The 14702-nt window shown below is 31.8% G+C and overlaps 1 protein-coding gene across 1 annotated transcript in view; it reads right to left on the reverse strand.

Annotated features, from left to right (window-relative positions):
• EYS (eyes shut homolog) overlaps positions 1-14702 on the reverse strand; it is a 1981143-nt gene that overhangs the window by 1313564 nt on the left and 652877 nt on the right. Inside the window, 1 exon segment of the mRNA XM_012556965.2 lies at positions 5205-5326. Within this exon segment, the coding sequence (XP_012412419.2) occupies positions 5205-5326 (122 nt within the window).

Raw genomic sequence — 14702 nt, forward strand, 5'->3', positions numbered from 1 at the left:
ATGTATATATATAAGAAGCCCTGGTGGCACAGTGGTTAAGAGCTTGGCTGCTAACCAAAAGGTCAGCAGTTCAAATCCACCAGCCAGCCACTCTTTGGAAACCCTATGGGCAGTTCTACTCTGTGCTATATGGTTGCTATGGGTCAGAATCAACTCCACGGCAATATATGTACTTTTTTTAAATATACACACACACATATACATATAATTTCAACAAATCATCATTTATAAGATGATATTCTAGTCTTATCCATACATATATTTTTCAAAATAAGATAAAGTTTGGGAATAATAATAACTAATGATATGTAGGGCTAAGGATACATCAGGAACTGAGATAAATGCTCTTAGAAAGAATTTCATTTAATTATTACCATAATCCTATGAGGTTTTGTTATTATTACTTTCACTTTCTGTATAAGAAAATTTGAAACATAGAAATGTAAGGTAGACTTGTTTATATCAGTTCGCACCAATATTTAGAGACAGAACCAAATTTTGATACAGGCACCCTGACTCTGTTTTTTTCTCTATATATACTATGAGTAACATAAAATACAACTTGGTAGAATCACTACCTTAATGGTAGAGAAAAGGCCTCTGAAAATCTGTTCCTCCATAAAATTAATTGTTGTTGTTGTTGCTGTTGTCTGTTGTTGTTGAGTCGATTCTGACTCATGGCAAACCCATGCATGCAGAGTAGAACTCCATAGGGCTTTCAAAGCTGTGACCTTTCAGAAGCAAACAGCCAGGCCTGCCTTCTAAGATACCTCTGGATGGGTTTGAACTGCCAACTTTTCAGCTACTAGTTGAGCACTTTACTGTTTGTACCATCCAGGAACTGGAAAAATTGAAAAATTAACTTTTTTAAAACTCTGGAAATTAATAAAGGCTTGTAACAATCAGAAGAGTGTTTATTCAGAAAAATGGTTGAGTCTCATAAGAACAGCCAGCTATATTTTTTTTAACTTGCCCTATTCCCATTTTTGTTTTCTAAGATCCAAGGTAGCCTTGAGAACCAACAACATTTCAACTTCTGCAGCTATGAAACAAGTAGCCTGGAAGACACTGGCGGGGACAGAATGGGTTTGGAGTGTACTCAAAAGCCCCATCCCAGGGAAATTTTCACTACATTACTGGTCTTGCAGCTCTCTGAATAGCTCCATTGTAAGGGGTTGACTTTATCTGACCTAACTCAAAGCTCCTTCTAGTAGAACAGCCCTATTCTCTAGAAATTTATTGAAAAAACTCAGTGGCAAGTGTTTAACACTGTACCTTCCTTGAGGTGGTCTTTCCAGCTGGGACTAACTTGAGAATGACCAGAGTACTTAAAAGTAAAAGCTGGAGAATGAGATGTCCATAGAGGATTTTGGAAAGGTCAGGCATATCCTGGGAAATTAGAAGGCAACACGTGTGCAGGGCTGAGCTCATGTCTAAGAAAGATGTGAGAATGTCCTAATCTCTGATCTCTTACTCATTTTGAGGCTTTGCACAAACAAGAAGTGAAGGTTAACCAACAGGTAAACTCAAAAGAGGTTTGAAGGCGTGCCTCAACATGTACACAGAGTCATGCACTAAAGGCTGGGAGATTTATTTGTCCAAAGCATTTAAGAAATTGACTACTGGCTGACTACTAAGCTAGTGAGCAGACACTTCAAAGGGCATGCATGACCAAGAACAAATACTTCACAAAACTAAAGCAGCAAAATCATTAAACAAGAAACAGCAATGGCAACAACAACAAACAATAACATTGAGGGATCTTATTTGCAATGTTGCCACAATTATATAAAATGACAAGTTTTCATTTAAAAATACGAGATATGTGAAGAGAGAAAAGTATGGTCCATAAATAGAAATAAAATAAGTCAATAAAAGCTGTTCCTGATAGAGCCCAGATACTGGGCTTACTCTACAAAGATATTAAATCAGGTATAATAAATATATTCAAATGATGAAGGGAACCATATCTAACTAATTTAAAAACAATGTATGAGAACGAAGTATTGTCAAATAGAGGATATCAGTAAAGATATAGAAATTACAAAAAAATTAAAAATTCTAAAGTCAAAAGTATAAGAACTGAAATGAAAAATTTACTAGGAGAGTTCAATAGCAGATTTAAGTTGGCAGAAGAATGAGCCAGTCAGTATTAAGAGAGTTCAGTTGTGATTATCCATTCTGAGATCAGGAAAAAAAGAAATATGAAGAGAGCCTTAGAAACCTGTTGGACACCATCAAGAGAATTAACATACACACAGTGGAAGTTCTAGAAGGGGAAGGAAGAGAGAAAAGGGTAGAGAGAATACTTGATGAAATAATGCCAAAACTTTCCAATAATAATTTTTCCATAGGTCATTCTCTTTTCTTTGCTCTCTGAAGTCATTTTGCACCTGCTTGAGAGGACTGCCCTGCTCTTCCTAGAGACCTCAATTGTGTAAGTAATAAAATTTTTCATACCCTCTTTGTGTGTGTGTGGTGTCGTTAGTCTTGACATCTGAACCAAACTTTGGGTAGGGGTTGCACCTGATTTTTCAGGGTGACCATAACATTATTATGATTCACTAATACTGAAATAAAGTGACTTTAATTGAGTCTGATAGATTTTGTTTTGTTTTAGATTTTTAAAATCTTTGCATCGAATAGTAATATTTTTATTTAAATAAGTAATATCGTGTTGGATAATTAATAAATCAATATTTGAGTACTCTAATTTGATGTATCTTATAAGAATAACATATTTTGGACAAATGAGTGAACAAACATAAGTGGTTTACATGCATATGTATATATATGGCATACATACATAGTATATATGCATTCACACATATATACATTCATATATATACATATGTATTTCTATATATTCACACATACACATGAGACTGCATCTTGAGAAAGAGAAAAGCATCTCCTAACATCTAGTAGATGGTCAGATATAATCAACTAGGTTTTGGTGTGCTGGGGGGAGGAAACACTCACAGCTAGATCTTGGTGTTCTCCTGTTAAACATTGCAACTGACAATTTTAACAAAACATTAATATCAATATTAGACAAAGTCATTCTGAGAAAAATTATGGATCATAACAAAAACAAGGCTACTCCATAATTATATAGGAACACAGCAAAAGCATAGGCAAAACCAAAAGAATGACCAAATATTCCCTTGTCCTGACTGGTATGAGTGACTGCTGCTTCTTTAGTTTGGTTTTTGCCTCTGTCAAATCTTCCATCCTTCTAGATAAGACTTTTTTTAAGTTACCCAACCATAGAATTATCCCCACATCCTGATAATACCTAATCCAGAGCAAAGCTTCACTTGGTTAAATCCTACCCAAAATTACCTAACACAAACTCAAACCTATACTAAATCCTTTATAAAATCCTTTTGCTAAGACGTCCTGTGGTTCTACATGGTATGCATCCTCCTTCGCTGAGTTAATAAACCCAAGCTGTTTAACCCCAGGTGTATGGCGTTTGGTTGGAGGACATTGACAGTGCAGGTGCCCATACACACAAGCATACACAAATTATTTGTAAGAGTTAAAAAAGAGACAAAGATAAAAATTATATATCAGCATCTCGGTGGAAAAAAAAAACTGGAAAATATAATAGTACATACTTGTGGACTATAATAAATAGATTTATTTAACGAAAATGAAATAACCATTGATAACTACTAAGTTTTTTTTTTTTCCTCACATAGCTCATAGAAAGTTACTTATCCACTACATAGATGGAGAGGCTGTTCATACTAATTTATGATGATATATACACTTTAATAATTGATAACATCACATAAAAAAGCCCTGAATTTTTATATTTTTGTATATTTAAACTAATATCAACCACTGGCATTTTGAATTTTTCTATATTACCCAAATTATTCATATTTTTTCTTCCTGCCATCAAGATATCAAATTCAACTATTGCCAGCTACTTAATAAACTGCCTACTGTTGGCCAATGTGGATATTATAGCCCACTTCAGTCACCAAAAGTGAGAAACACTTGTTGTTTACCAAGAATATCTCTACCTGCTTGAGATGATCCAGAATTCTCAACTATAATCACAAGGCAAAAGAAAGTGTATGAGTTACTTTGGTGGACACTCTAAAGTCATTTTGATTTATCCCTGGAGAATAATCATCTAAGCATATTTGTTTTACTATTAACCTGACTCTGTGGCAAGAAGCAAGGCATTACAGTTACAATACACCTGATTTTGCATCTATTTGTGAGGTCTAGTATATATTGAACAAGTCAAGGAATAAAAAGCATTAATTTCAGGTAGTCCCCGACTTACGGCGTATTTAAGTTGAACTGCGCTGCACTTACTACCTTATGTGTTCTTTTTTTTTTTTGTACATCTTATTGTTAGTAATATGTACTATATACAATGTTAAAATATATTTGTAAGTTTATATATAATGTTTCCTACCCCCAAAGACAAATAAAGGTCAGATTTAAAAAGACAAATACAGGTCAGATTTAAAAAGACACTGATAATAAAAGGCAATAATAAAACTAAAAAAAAAAAAAAAAAAAATGACATGTTCAACTTACATCAGAACCGACTTACGTTGGAGTTGTTGAAAAGGAACCCCATCATAAGTTGGGGACTATCTTTAATATATATCTGGTTATTAAATGTTTGAAAGAACAGCAATAGCTACTTAGACTTTCTATTTAGATTTTCTACTCTCTTCTCATACAAAAGCTAATTAATACAATGGGATTACAAAAAATAGAAATTAATTATGTCATTAAATTTATCAGTAACTTGACTAAAATTATCCAAACTCATAATAATATCTAGATAATAAATTAAAAGTTTCAACTCAATAGTAGATCCATTCCTTCCTTGTCATATTGTGGCACCTCTTATTCTGCATGGGATGGTCCAAAACAATGCTGAAATGGCAAAAGCATATTTTGAAGAAGTAAATTTTTATTATGTGTCACAACCGCAAATTGCCTTTCCAGTTTAAAATGTGTTTATTTCCTTATTTATTTGACACTTGGACTTCAGTATTTGCAAATTTCAAGCGAATGTCACACTGTCTTGTCAGTATATGGCTCTTCAACTCTGGATAGTTATTTTAATTAAATGGATGTAAAATGAAAATAACACCTGGATACATTCCAAGGACATTGTGCACGTCAAGTAATTTCGTAAAGAAAAGTGGAAATGTGTTACTCACTGATAATTATTGTAAAGGTCAGTACAGGTAGAATTGTTCTTGCAAGGATTCATTTTGCACTCATTGGATTCTTGCTCACAAAACGTTCCTTCCCAACCAGGCAGGCAGACACATTGATAGCTCTAAAGGAATATGAAAATTATACAACCTTTAGGTTATTTCTTACTCTTCAACCTATAATCTATATATTTTGATCTCTTTGTCAATTCATGCCTTTTTTTTTAAATAGAGTGTAAAATCTTCCAAGAATTGACTTTTACAACAGTCTAAAAATTGTGTGCATAGTTTTATTGAATATCCATTTCAATACAATTTTGCAGTATGTATATAAAATTCACATGCAATATTACAACTTATTTAAGTATTAAGTTCACAATGAGGTCTTCTTAAATATCTTAAGAGCCAAATAGTATATTGATGGTTAGTGATGTGAGTAAAACTAAACATGCAATACAGAAGCTAGCTAACAAGTTAAAAAATATAACTAAAACAAAATAAACCTGATGGATTTGTGATGTTACTGACAAATAATTAAACATGTTGCTGCTGAGTTGATGCTGACTCATAATGAGTAGAGTAATGACAGAGTAAAACTGGCCCATAGGGTTTCCAAGGCTGTAATCTTTACAGAAGAAGACTGCCACATCTTTGTCCCATGATGTGGCTGCTAGAAAGTGTAAATTACAGATGGCTCTTATATTTCTATTAGGCAGAGAGATAGACTAGATGATGCCAACCTCCTTTTCCCCTTGTGAATAGAGTTAAGAAGTCTACGTAGTTATAAATAGGTAGATGAGCAGTGACTTTAAGACATCCAGCATCTTGAGCAAGCCTGGCACCCAGAAGATGCTTAATGCATATTAGGTAAATAAATGAAAAAGAATAATAGGAAATGAAAAGGAAAAAAATAATAGGAAAAATAATGTAAAGGCTGAGGCTAGTATTCAAAACAGATTTCAAAAGGAGTCTACACTTCAGCTAGAGTGGGATAGCACCTTTGTTTCAAACATAACAGCCAAGCAAAGTCTTAACCAGAGGATCAATAAATGCATGCTCTATACATGTGCATTTAGGTTTAAGAATTCAAGTGTATAAAGAGTTCCACTCAGTATCCTTCTTAGGACTAAAAGGGCCAGTTGGGTTTCTACGCTGTGAAAGCAGTTGAAAGGCAGAGGGATGAAAGCCACCATATTGTCAACATCAGGTTTGCATTCCTGACACATGTTATGCTAACTTCTCCCCTCAGAGTACTCATTAATAATACTCACGGTTTGCTGGATTTTAGCGGCAATTATCTTACGCGTTTTGCCCCCTATAATGTTAACTTTTTCAACGATTGTGATATTTGCAAGGTTTTCATCAATTGTTTTGGCTTCTTTTTTTTTTTTAGGCATTTAATATTATATTAATCAGTAATAATAAATAATAATTACTATATTAATCAGCAATAATAAAGCTATGAAGAATAATTGGTTTATAATTTCTAGATATTTAATAATCTCATTTTTCTAACAAGAAACAAATCTGATTACTTTAAATAACTCTTCCATTACAATCAACTTAAACCAAATTTATAAACAAGTATTTAAAATTTAAATGAAAGAAAAAGTTGGATTGGTGATATGAAAAGTGGTTATGCATTGGTGTCATTATATTTGAGTCAGTCATAGCCAAAAAATTTATCACAATTATTTAATTGTGAAACTTACTTTCAGATTCCTGGAAATATAGATTTACAGTGAAAGAATAAAAATAAAAAATTCAAATTGTGGTCTTTTTCTGATTCATTACTCATACTATTCTAAGATGGAAGAAAAGATGGGAATATTTTTTCTTTAATAAAATGAAAAACATTTGACGTAACATCCAAAAGGGATTCAGTCATTGCAATAAAGGGCCCTGACTATTGACTTATTGTCTGTTTTCTTTAAATGTTATTTTTAAGTATTTATTTTAATCTATAATGATTTGTAGAGCTGACCATACAAAGGTTGTCAAATACTAGACATAAAGATACTCAGGATTAGACATAGATACAGTGATTTTTATTTTTAAAAAATTATGTTAATATGATTTCTTTCAGCTGTAGAAAATGATTTATCTTGGTGCTTTAAATCTAAAGTGAAATGGTATGCATTATTCTGACAGAAAGTTAATGGAATATTTAAAAACAATTTCTGTGAAAAGTTATAAATGCTGAATTTGATTGAACATATTTAGAAACAAGGCAATGAAAATATATATTAAAATGAGTGATACTTTCAGGCATAACTATTCTAGAAAAACATATTTTCTTTAACTTGGGAAAATGTAATATAAATACTTGAAGTGTATAAAAATTCACACGGTAGACATAGATATTTATAGTATATAAGTCAAGCTATACTGGCCTTGTAAAAGATTTTCAAAGGAAATATAAATCTGTAAGAAACTTAGTCATTGTTTTTTTACTTAGTGACAGGAAGAGCAAATTAGTATTTTAGTGCGTAATTTTCTAAGCGAACAATCTAACATTTAGAGAAAATTTCCATTAGCTTCATTTTCTATATTCTAGTAAACCTGCTAACAATTTCAAATGATACTAGTCAAAATAACCTCAGTTGTTTGTCCACTATGCTATTTTTGATCTAGGGGCTCTATAACCAAGCCATTCCTTCGTTCCTAGTTCACTTGAAGCATGGCTTATGCATCATTTGTGGTACTTTCTAAACAATCCCCTCAGTAGTTTAAAATCAAAGAGAGAGAGAAAGGAAAGAAAGAAACAAAGGAAAAAGGAAGAGAAAGAAAGCAAGAGAGAGAGGAAAGGAGAGAAAGAAAAAAAAAGTTAAAAACTAGAATAAAGAGGTTTAAGCTGTAAGTACCAGGACTTAATTCCTTATTAATAATATAGCATCCATGGGAAAATAACTCATCTTCCATCGATGTGTACCATTCAAGCACATTTCTGTATCTTGAATACTGCTTTCCAAATTGATTCAATTTGACAATTGGAGATATAATCTATAACCCAAACTTTATCCCCAGGATACATATAATACTTCAGAATACAGAAAATACAATTTTTTGAGACTATCACAAACATAACGATGTCAGAATATGAATGCAATTCTGATAAAAATAGTTTACATGTTTGGGTCAATTACTTTTTGGTCTGAAAGTCAAATGACAATGATAATGCAGATGCACATGGACTAACAACCACATTTTTTTTTCTTCCCATCAGACAATTTCCAAAATATTTCCAAGATATTTCACAGAAGGATAGCATGTATTTCCTCTTCTCAAACTCAATTTTGTAGTACATTCGAAAGCCCATAGAATTTTGTATAATTTATTGCTGGAAGCTTCCTTAAATATTAGATCATTTGGTCTGGTGGTTTAAATTTTTTTGTTTGTTAATTTTAAACAAGAAAGCCTTATACAAACACATTTCCCCAGAGTGTGTAAATACATAAAGCAGCATAAGGCAGATCCACTTTGATTTAAGCTAGGAAAGGAAGCCCAGAACCCTGCCCATTTAGCTGTCACAGTCACTGTCCCTCCCCAACAGCCCCAAAGGACACCATTAACCTCCCCATACATCTCAAAGCACTCAATGAAAACCACTAATGCATACAACTTATCTCATTTTATACTGAGGAAGCTGAGCCCCTGGAGGTTAAGTTAATTGCTTAAACTACTGTAACTAGTTGATGGCAAAACCGGAATTAGAACTCAAGTCTCCTGACTCCCTGTCCAGACTTCACAACCGTAGCTAAAAAATCAGTGGTAAACTAATTAAATCAGAAATACATTTTTTTGAAATATATCATGAAGAGAACCTGAAAATTTTCTTAAGGCAATCTTTAGATCATGTACATTGAATAATCCTCTTAATATATGAATTTCCATATTCAGTTTTCTTTGTATATCAGAAAATTATTAGATGGTCTAGTTGACATTAACATGACACTATACTAACAACAGTGGCCAATAGTTATTAACTTTACCCTCACATGAGAGATGGCAATGGAGAAAGCCCCAATATTAACATGTTTATTAAATATGCAATTTGACCTGTACAAGCATGATATAAAGATAATTATCCCAACTATACACACCATTTTCACATTATATGTATGCAATTCTCATCTTCACTAAACTAAGCTTGATTGTGCTGGAGAGTGAAGAGGATAAAAATTTCCACTTTGATTGAGGCATGCAGGCATGGGATATTTGCAGCTCCAGGACATATGTAAATTAGTGTGTTGGAAGGTTTTCAAACCACAAGTACAGAATTCATTTCCCACATAATGGCCCTAAGGAATATGAACATCTCTAAAAGTGAGAAAGTAAGCTAGGCTTTTTCATAGCAGTGATAGAAACAGGTACTAAATAACATAATATTTTCTTACTGTTTTAGATATTTTTCAATACCTCCTTATAATACTCACTTTATCATTCAAAAAGTAAAATAAATACAACAAATGAAACAATATACAGATATTTTAAAGTGTCATTCAAACTATTTTATGCTCTGTAAAACTGTAGGCTCTTAATATTTTCATTTATTAATTTTTTTGTACATTTGTAAGATTAAGTAGAAGTTTTCATTATTAGTTTTAAGCAGAAAGCATTTCTCTGTAATCATACAGATATAGCTGGTAGAGATAGAGATACTTATTATATATAATTATACATTCACCACACAGTTCATCAGTTGCTGTGGAGTTGATTCCAACTCCTGGAGACCCTATGTGTTTCAGAGTAGAACTGTGCTCCATAGGTTTTTCAGTGGCTGAATTTTCAGAAGTAGATCACCGTGCTTTTCTTCCTAGGTTCCTCTGAGTGAACTTGAACCTCCAACCTTTCAGTTAACAGTTGAATGTGTTAACCATTAGTATCACCCAGGGACTCCATAATGATATATACACTCACTCCTCACTTATTGACATGGTAAGTTTCCAAAGACCAAGTAGTTATGCCAAAATAGGCGCTATGTAAAAATAGAGAGTGACTACATCAGATCACAAAATGTAGGATAATTACATCATCACATAACTGCCAAGCCCCTGAGAATCATAGCCCAGCCAAGCCGACACACAAACTTCATAATCACAGCCAGCATTACTCTCACCTCGCAACTTGGCATTCATTACCGCCAGACATACGTTGTTAATTTATGATATAGTCAGATAGTAGATTTTTTACTATTGTCATAAATGCGAAATGTTGTCTAATGAGAGAGTCAATAAGTGAGGAGTAGGTGTACATATAAAAGCTTATTTTAAGAGTTAAAGAAGCAAGCTTCAGCATACCACATATTTTAATCATATTGTAGTGTCTTTGTTTTTATTCTTTTACTTTTGTACAAAATGTTCAATATTTCCTATTAGAAAGCTTAGAAAGTGATGCTTATTACTGGCTTTGACAAATCCTGTCATCTTTTAAGTGCAAAAATAAGTATATGTTTTGTTATTATAATGACTATTACATGACTTTGAATAAATGGATATTTTTCAGACAATTTGAGAACTAGATACATATAATTTGGGCTTGAAATACATAAAAAAAAAAAAAAAGAAAAAAAGATAGCCCAATTTTCTTTTAAGAAGATTTTTAATGAGACTCTCAAGAAATATGCATTCATGCAAATTATGGATGAATTTTTCTTTCCACATTTTAATTTGGAAATAATTACTATCTCTAACATCTCTTTGGCTTCCTTTTCCAAAAATATCTTAGAACTATTGCTTTAATTAATTGGTGATACAGTCTTCTTTATTTTTTAAAGTGAAATCTCTCAACTTCATCAACTGGTTTCAGTTTATCATGAAATATGCTAGAGCTTTGTTGTTATAAATATAATATAGTAATTTAAAATGTCTCATGTTGAATTGTAATAATTAAACTATTTTTGTTTTCCTTCCATTGAGATTATTCACACAGGCTAATTTTTATTCACATTTTCAGCACAGAGATAAATAAAATAGACTATAGGAAAACGATAGAGACAATCCAAAAAACCAAAAGGTGGTTCTTTTAAAAGATAACAAAATTGACAAACTTATAGCTAGATTGACTAAAAAAAGAGAGAAAGAAATATTCAGATTATTAAAATCAGAAATGAAAGTGGGAGCACACTACTGACTTTACAGAAATAAAAAGGATTTAATAGAATATTATGAACAGTTGTATGCCAAGAAATTGGACAACCTAGAAGAAATACATTCCTAGAAACACAAATACTACCAAAATTGACTCAAGAAGAAATAGAAAATTGGAACAGACTATAACAAGCAAGGAGATTGAATGAATAATTAAAAACATCCCAACAAAGAGAAGCCAAGGAGCAACTGGTTAGCTTCAGTGGTGAATTCCACCATATATTTAAACCAGAATCAAAGCCAAGCCTTCTCAAATTCTTTCAAAAAAGGGAAGAGGAGAGAACACTACCTACCTCATTTTATGAGGCCAACATTACCTTGATAAAAAAGCCAAAAACATGAAAAGGGGAAAAAAAATACAAAACAAAAACTATTGGCCAAGATTGCTTACGAATATAGATGCAAATGTCCTTCATAAATTAATAGTGAATTGAATTCAGTAGCATAATAAAAGGATTAAACAACATGACCAATTAGGATTTATCCCTGGAATGCAAGGATGGTTCAGCCTACAAAAATCAATACACCTCATCAATAGAATAAAAGAAAAAAAAAAAGATTATCTCAATTGATTCAGAAAAAAAGTTGATAATATATAATTCCCTTTCATAATAAAAACACACAATAAATTAGGAAAAAAGAGAACGTCTTTAACATTATAAAGGTCATACGTGAAAAACCCACTGCTAACATCATACTCAATGGTGAAAGATGGAAAGCTTTTCCAATAAGATGAGGAACAAGACAAGGATGCCACTTTCACCACTTCTATTCACCATAGTACTGGAAGTTCTAGCCAGAGCAATAAGGCAATAAAAATAAATTAAAGATGTCAAGACAAAAACGAAGAAGTAAAATTATACGTTTTCTCAGGTAACCTGATCTTATATGTAGGAAAAATTAAAGAATACACTTGTAGAACTAATAAACAAATTCAGCAAAGTTAAAGGGTTAAAAAATTAACACAGAAATATCAGTTGTATTTCTATACATCAACAATGAGCAAACCTGAAAGGAAATTAAGAAAACATTTAAATTTACATAAGCATCAAAATAAAATAAAAATTAAAAAAATAAAAATATCTAGAAATAAATTTAGCAAAGGGGGTGGAAGACTTGTACATTGAAAACTACAAAACACTGTTAACCAAAATTAAAGAAGACCTAAGTAAATTGAAAGATGTCTCATGTACATGGATTTGAAGACTTAATATTGTTAAGATGACAAAACTATCCAAAGTAATATACAGATTAAATGCAATATCTATCAAAATTCTAATGTCAATTTTCACAGAAATAGAAAATTCCATCACAAAATTCATATTTAATTTCAAGGGATGCTGAATTACCAAAACAATATTGAAAATAAAAAAGAACAAAGTTTGAGAACTCATACTCTAAATTTAAACACTTACTACAAATTTACTGTAATAAAAACAGTGTTGTAATGGAGTAAAGACAGGCATATAAACCAGTGGAATAGAATAGAAATCCCAGAAATAAACCCTCACAAATATAGTCAATTGATTTTTGGCAAGGATGCCAAGACTATACAATGGGAAAAACCATTTAACAAATGGTACTGGGAAAACTGGATATCCACATACAAGATAATGATCCTGTACCCTTAGCTTACACCTTATACAAAAATCAACTAAAAATGGCCAAAAGACCTAAATCTAAGAGCAAAACTAAAATAATAATAATAAAACTAAGAAGAAAACATAGGACAGAAGCTTCACGACTTTGGATTCTTAGAGAAGACACCAAAAGCATATTCATAATAGAAAAAAAATAGGTTACTTGGGATCTGTCAAAATTAAAAACTTTGTTCATTAAAGCACACTATTAAAGAGAATGAAAAGATAACCCACAGAATGGGAGAACATATTTGCAAATCCTATATCTGATAAGGGATTAATACCCAGATTCTATACAGAATACTTACAACTAAACAGAATAAAACATAAAACAAAACAAAAAACCATTTTTTTAAATGGTCAAATACTTTGAGTAAACGTCTCCAACAAAGATATACAAATGGTCTATTGAAAACACATGAAAAGATGCTCAATCTCATTATTCACTAAGGAAATGTAAACCAAAACCACAGTGATATATCACTTCACATCTAGTAAAACGGTTATTATTAAAAAAAAAAACAAAAAACACAAACAAACAACAAAAGAAGATAACAAATGTTGGTGAGGATGTGGAGAAACTGGAACCCTCATATGCACATTACTGATAAAACGGTGCTGCCAGTTTAGAAAACAGCTTAGCAGTTCCTCAAAAAGTTAAAAATAGACTTAACTTATGATCCAGCAATTCAACTCCTAGGTATAAAATCACCATAATTTGCAACTTGGTGCAAAATTTATATAACACATTCGTATATCAAACCATAATACAAGATAGTTTTAACGTTGCTGTCGAGCAAAACTTGGGTCAAGGGTATAGTTCAAAAAAATTGGGACTCAAATGGATATTTGTACACCAATGTTCATAGCAGCATTATTCACAATCACCAAAAGGTGGAAACCACACAAATGTCCATCTACAGATGAATAAACACAGCAAGATATATACATACATAGAATATCACACAGCCCATAAAAAGGAATGAAGTTCTGAATATGCTACAATATGGATGAACCTTGAAGGCATTATGCTAAGTGAAAGAATTTAGACACAAAATATCAAATAATGAGTTATTATATTTATATGAGGTATCTAGAATAAGCAAATTCATAGAGACAGAAAGTAAAATCAAGCTTACCAGGGGTTTGAAAGAGGGGTCACAGGAATTCACTGTTAAATGGGAATAGAGTTTCTGTTTGGAATGATAAAAAGTTCTGGAAATAGATAATAGTAATGGTTAAACAACAATGTGAATGTACTTCACACCACTGAATTGCATGTTTAAAATGGTTAAAATGGTAACTTTTATGTTATGTATAGTTTACCACATTAAAACGAAATAAAAATACAAATTCTGCTTTTATTCCTTAGTCCTGCTTTTATTCCTTATTCCTTACCACAACAGTAAGAAAATATATAAAACATCCACTAAACACTTGACCCAAGTTTTGCTTGACAGCAATTTTAAAACTACCCTGTGTTATGTTTTGTTATATATATTTTGCACGGAGTTGCAAATTATAGTGATTTTATATATATATATTTTTTAAGTAGAATTCTTTATTCAGGAGAACTCAGGGTCTTTTTTTTTAAATATATATTTTATTGTACTTCAGGTGAAGGTTTACAGAACAAATAGTTTCTCATGAAACAGTAGTACACATGTTGTTTTATGACATTGGTTAACAACCCCACAACATATTAACCCTCT

Source organism: Trichechus manatus, unplaced genomic scaffold, assembly GCF_000243295.1.
Source record: "Trichechus manatus latirostris isolate Lorelei unplaced genomic scaffold, TriManLat1.0 scaffold00083, whole genome shotgun sequence".
Classification (NCBI taxonomy): Eukaryota; Metazoa; Chordata; class Mammalia; order Sirenia; family Trichechidae; genus Trichechus; species Trichechus manatus.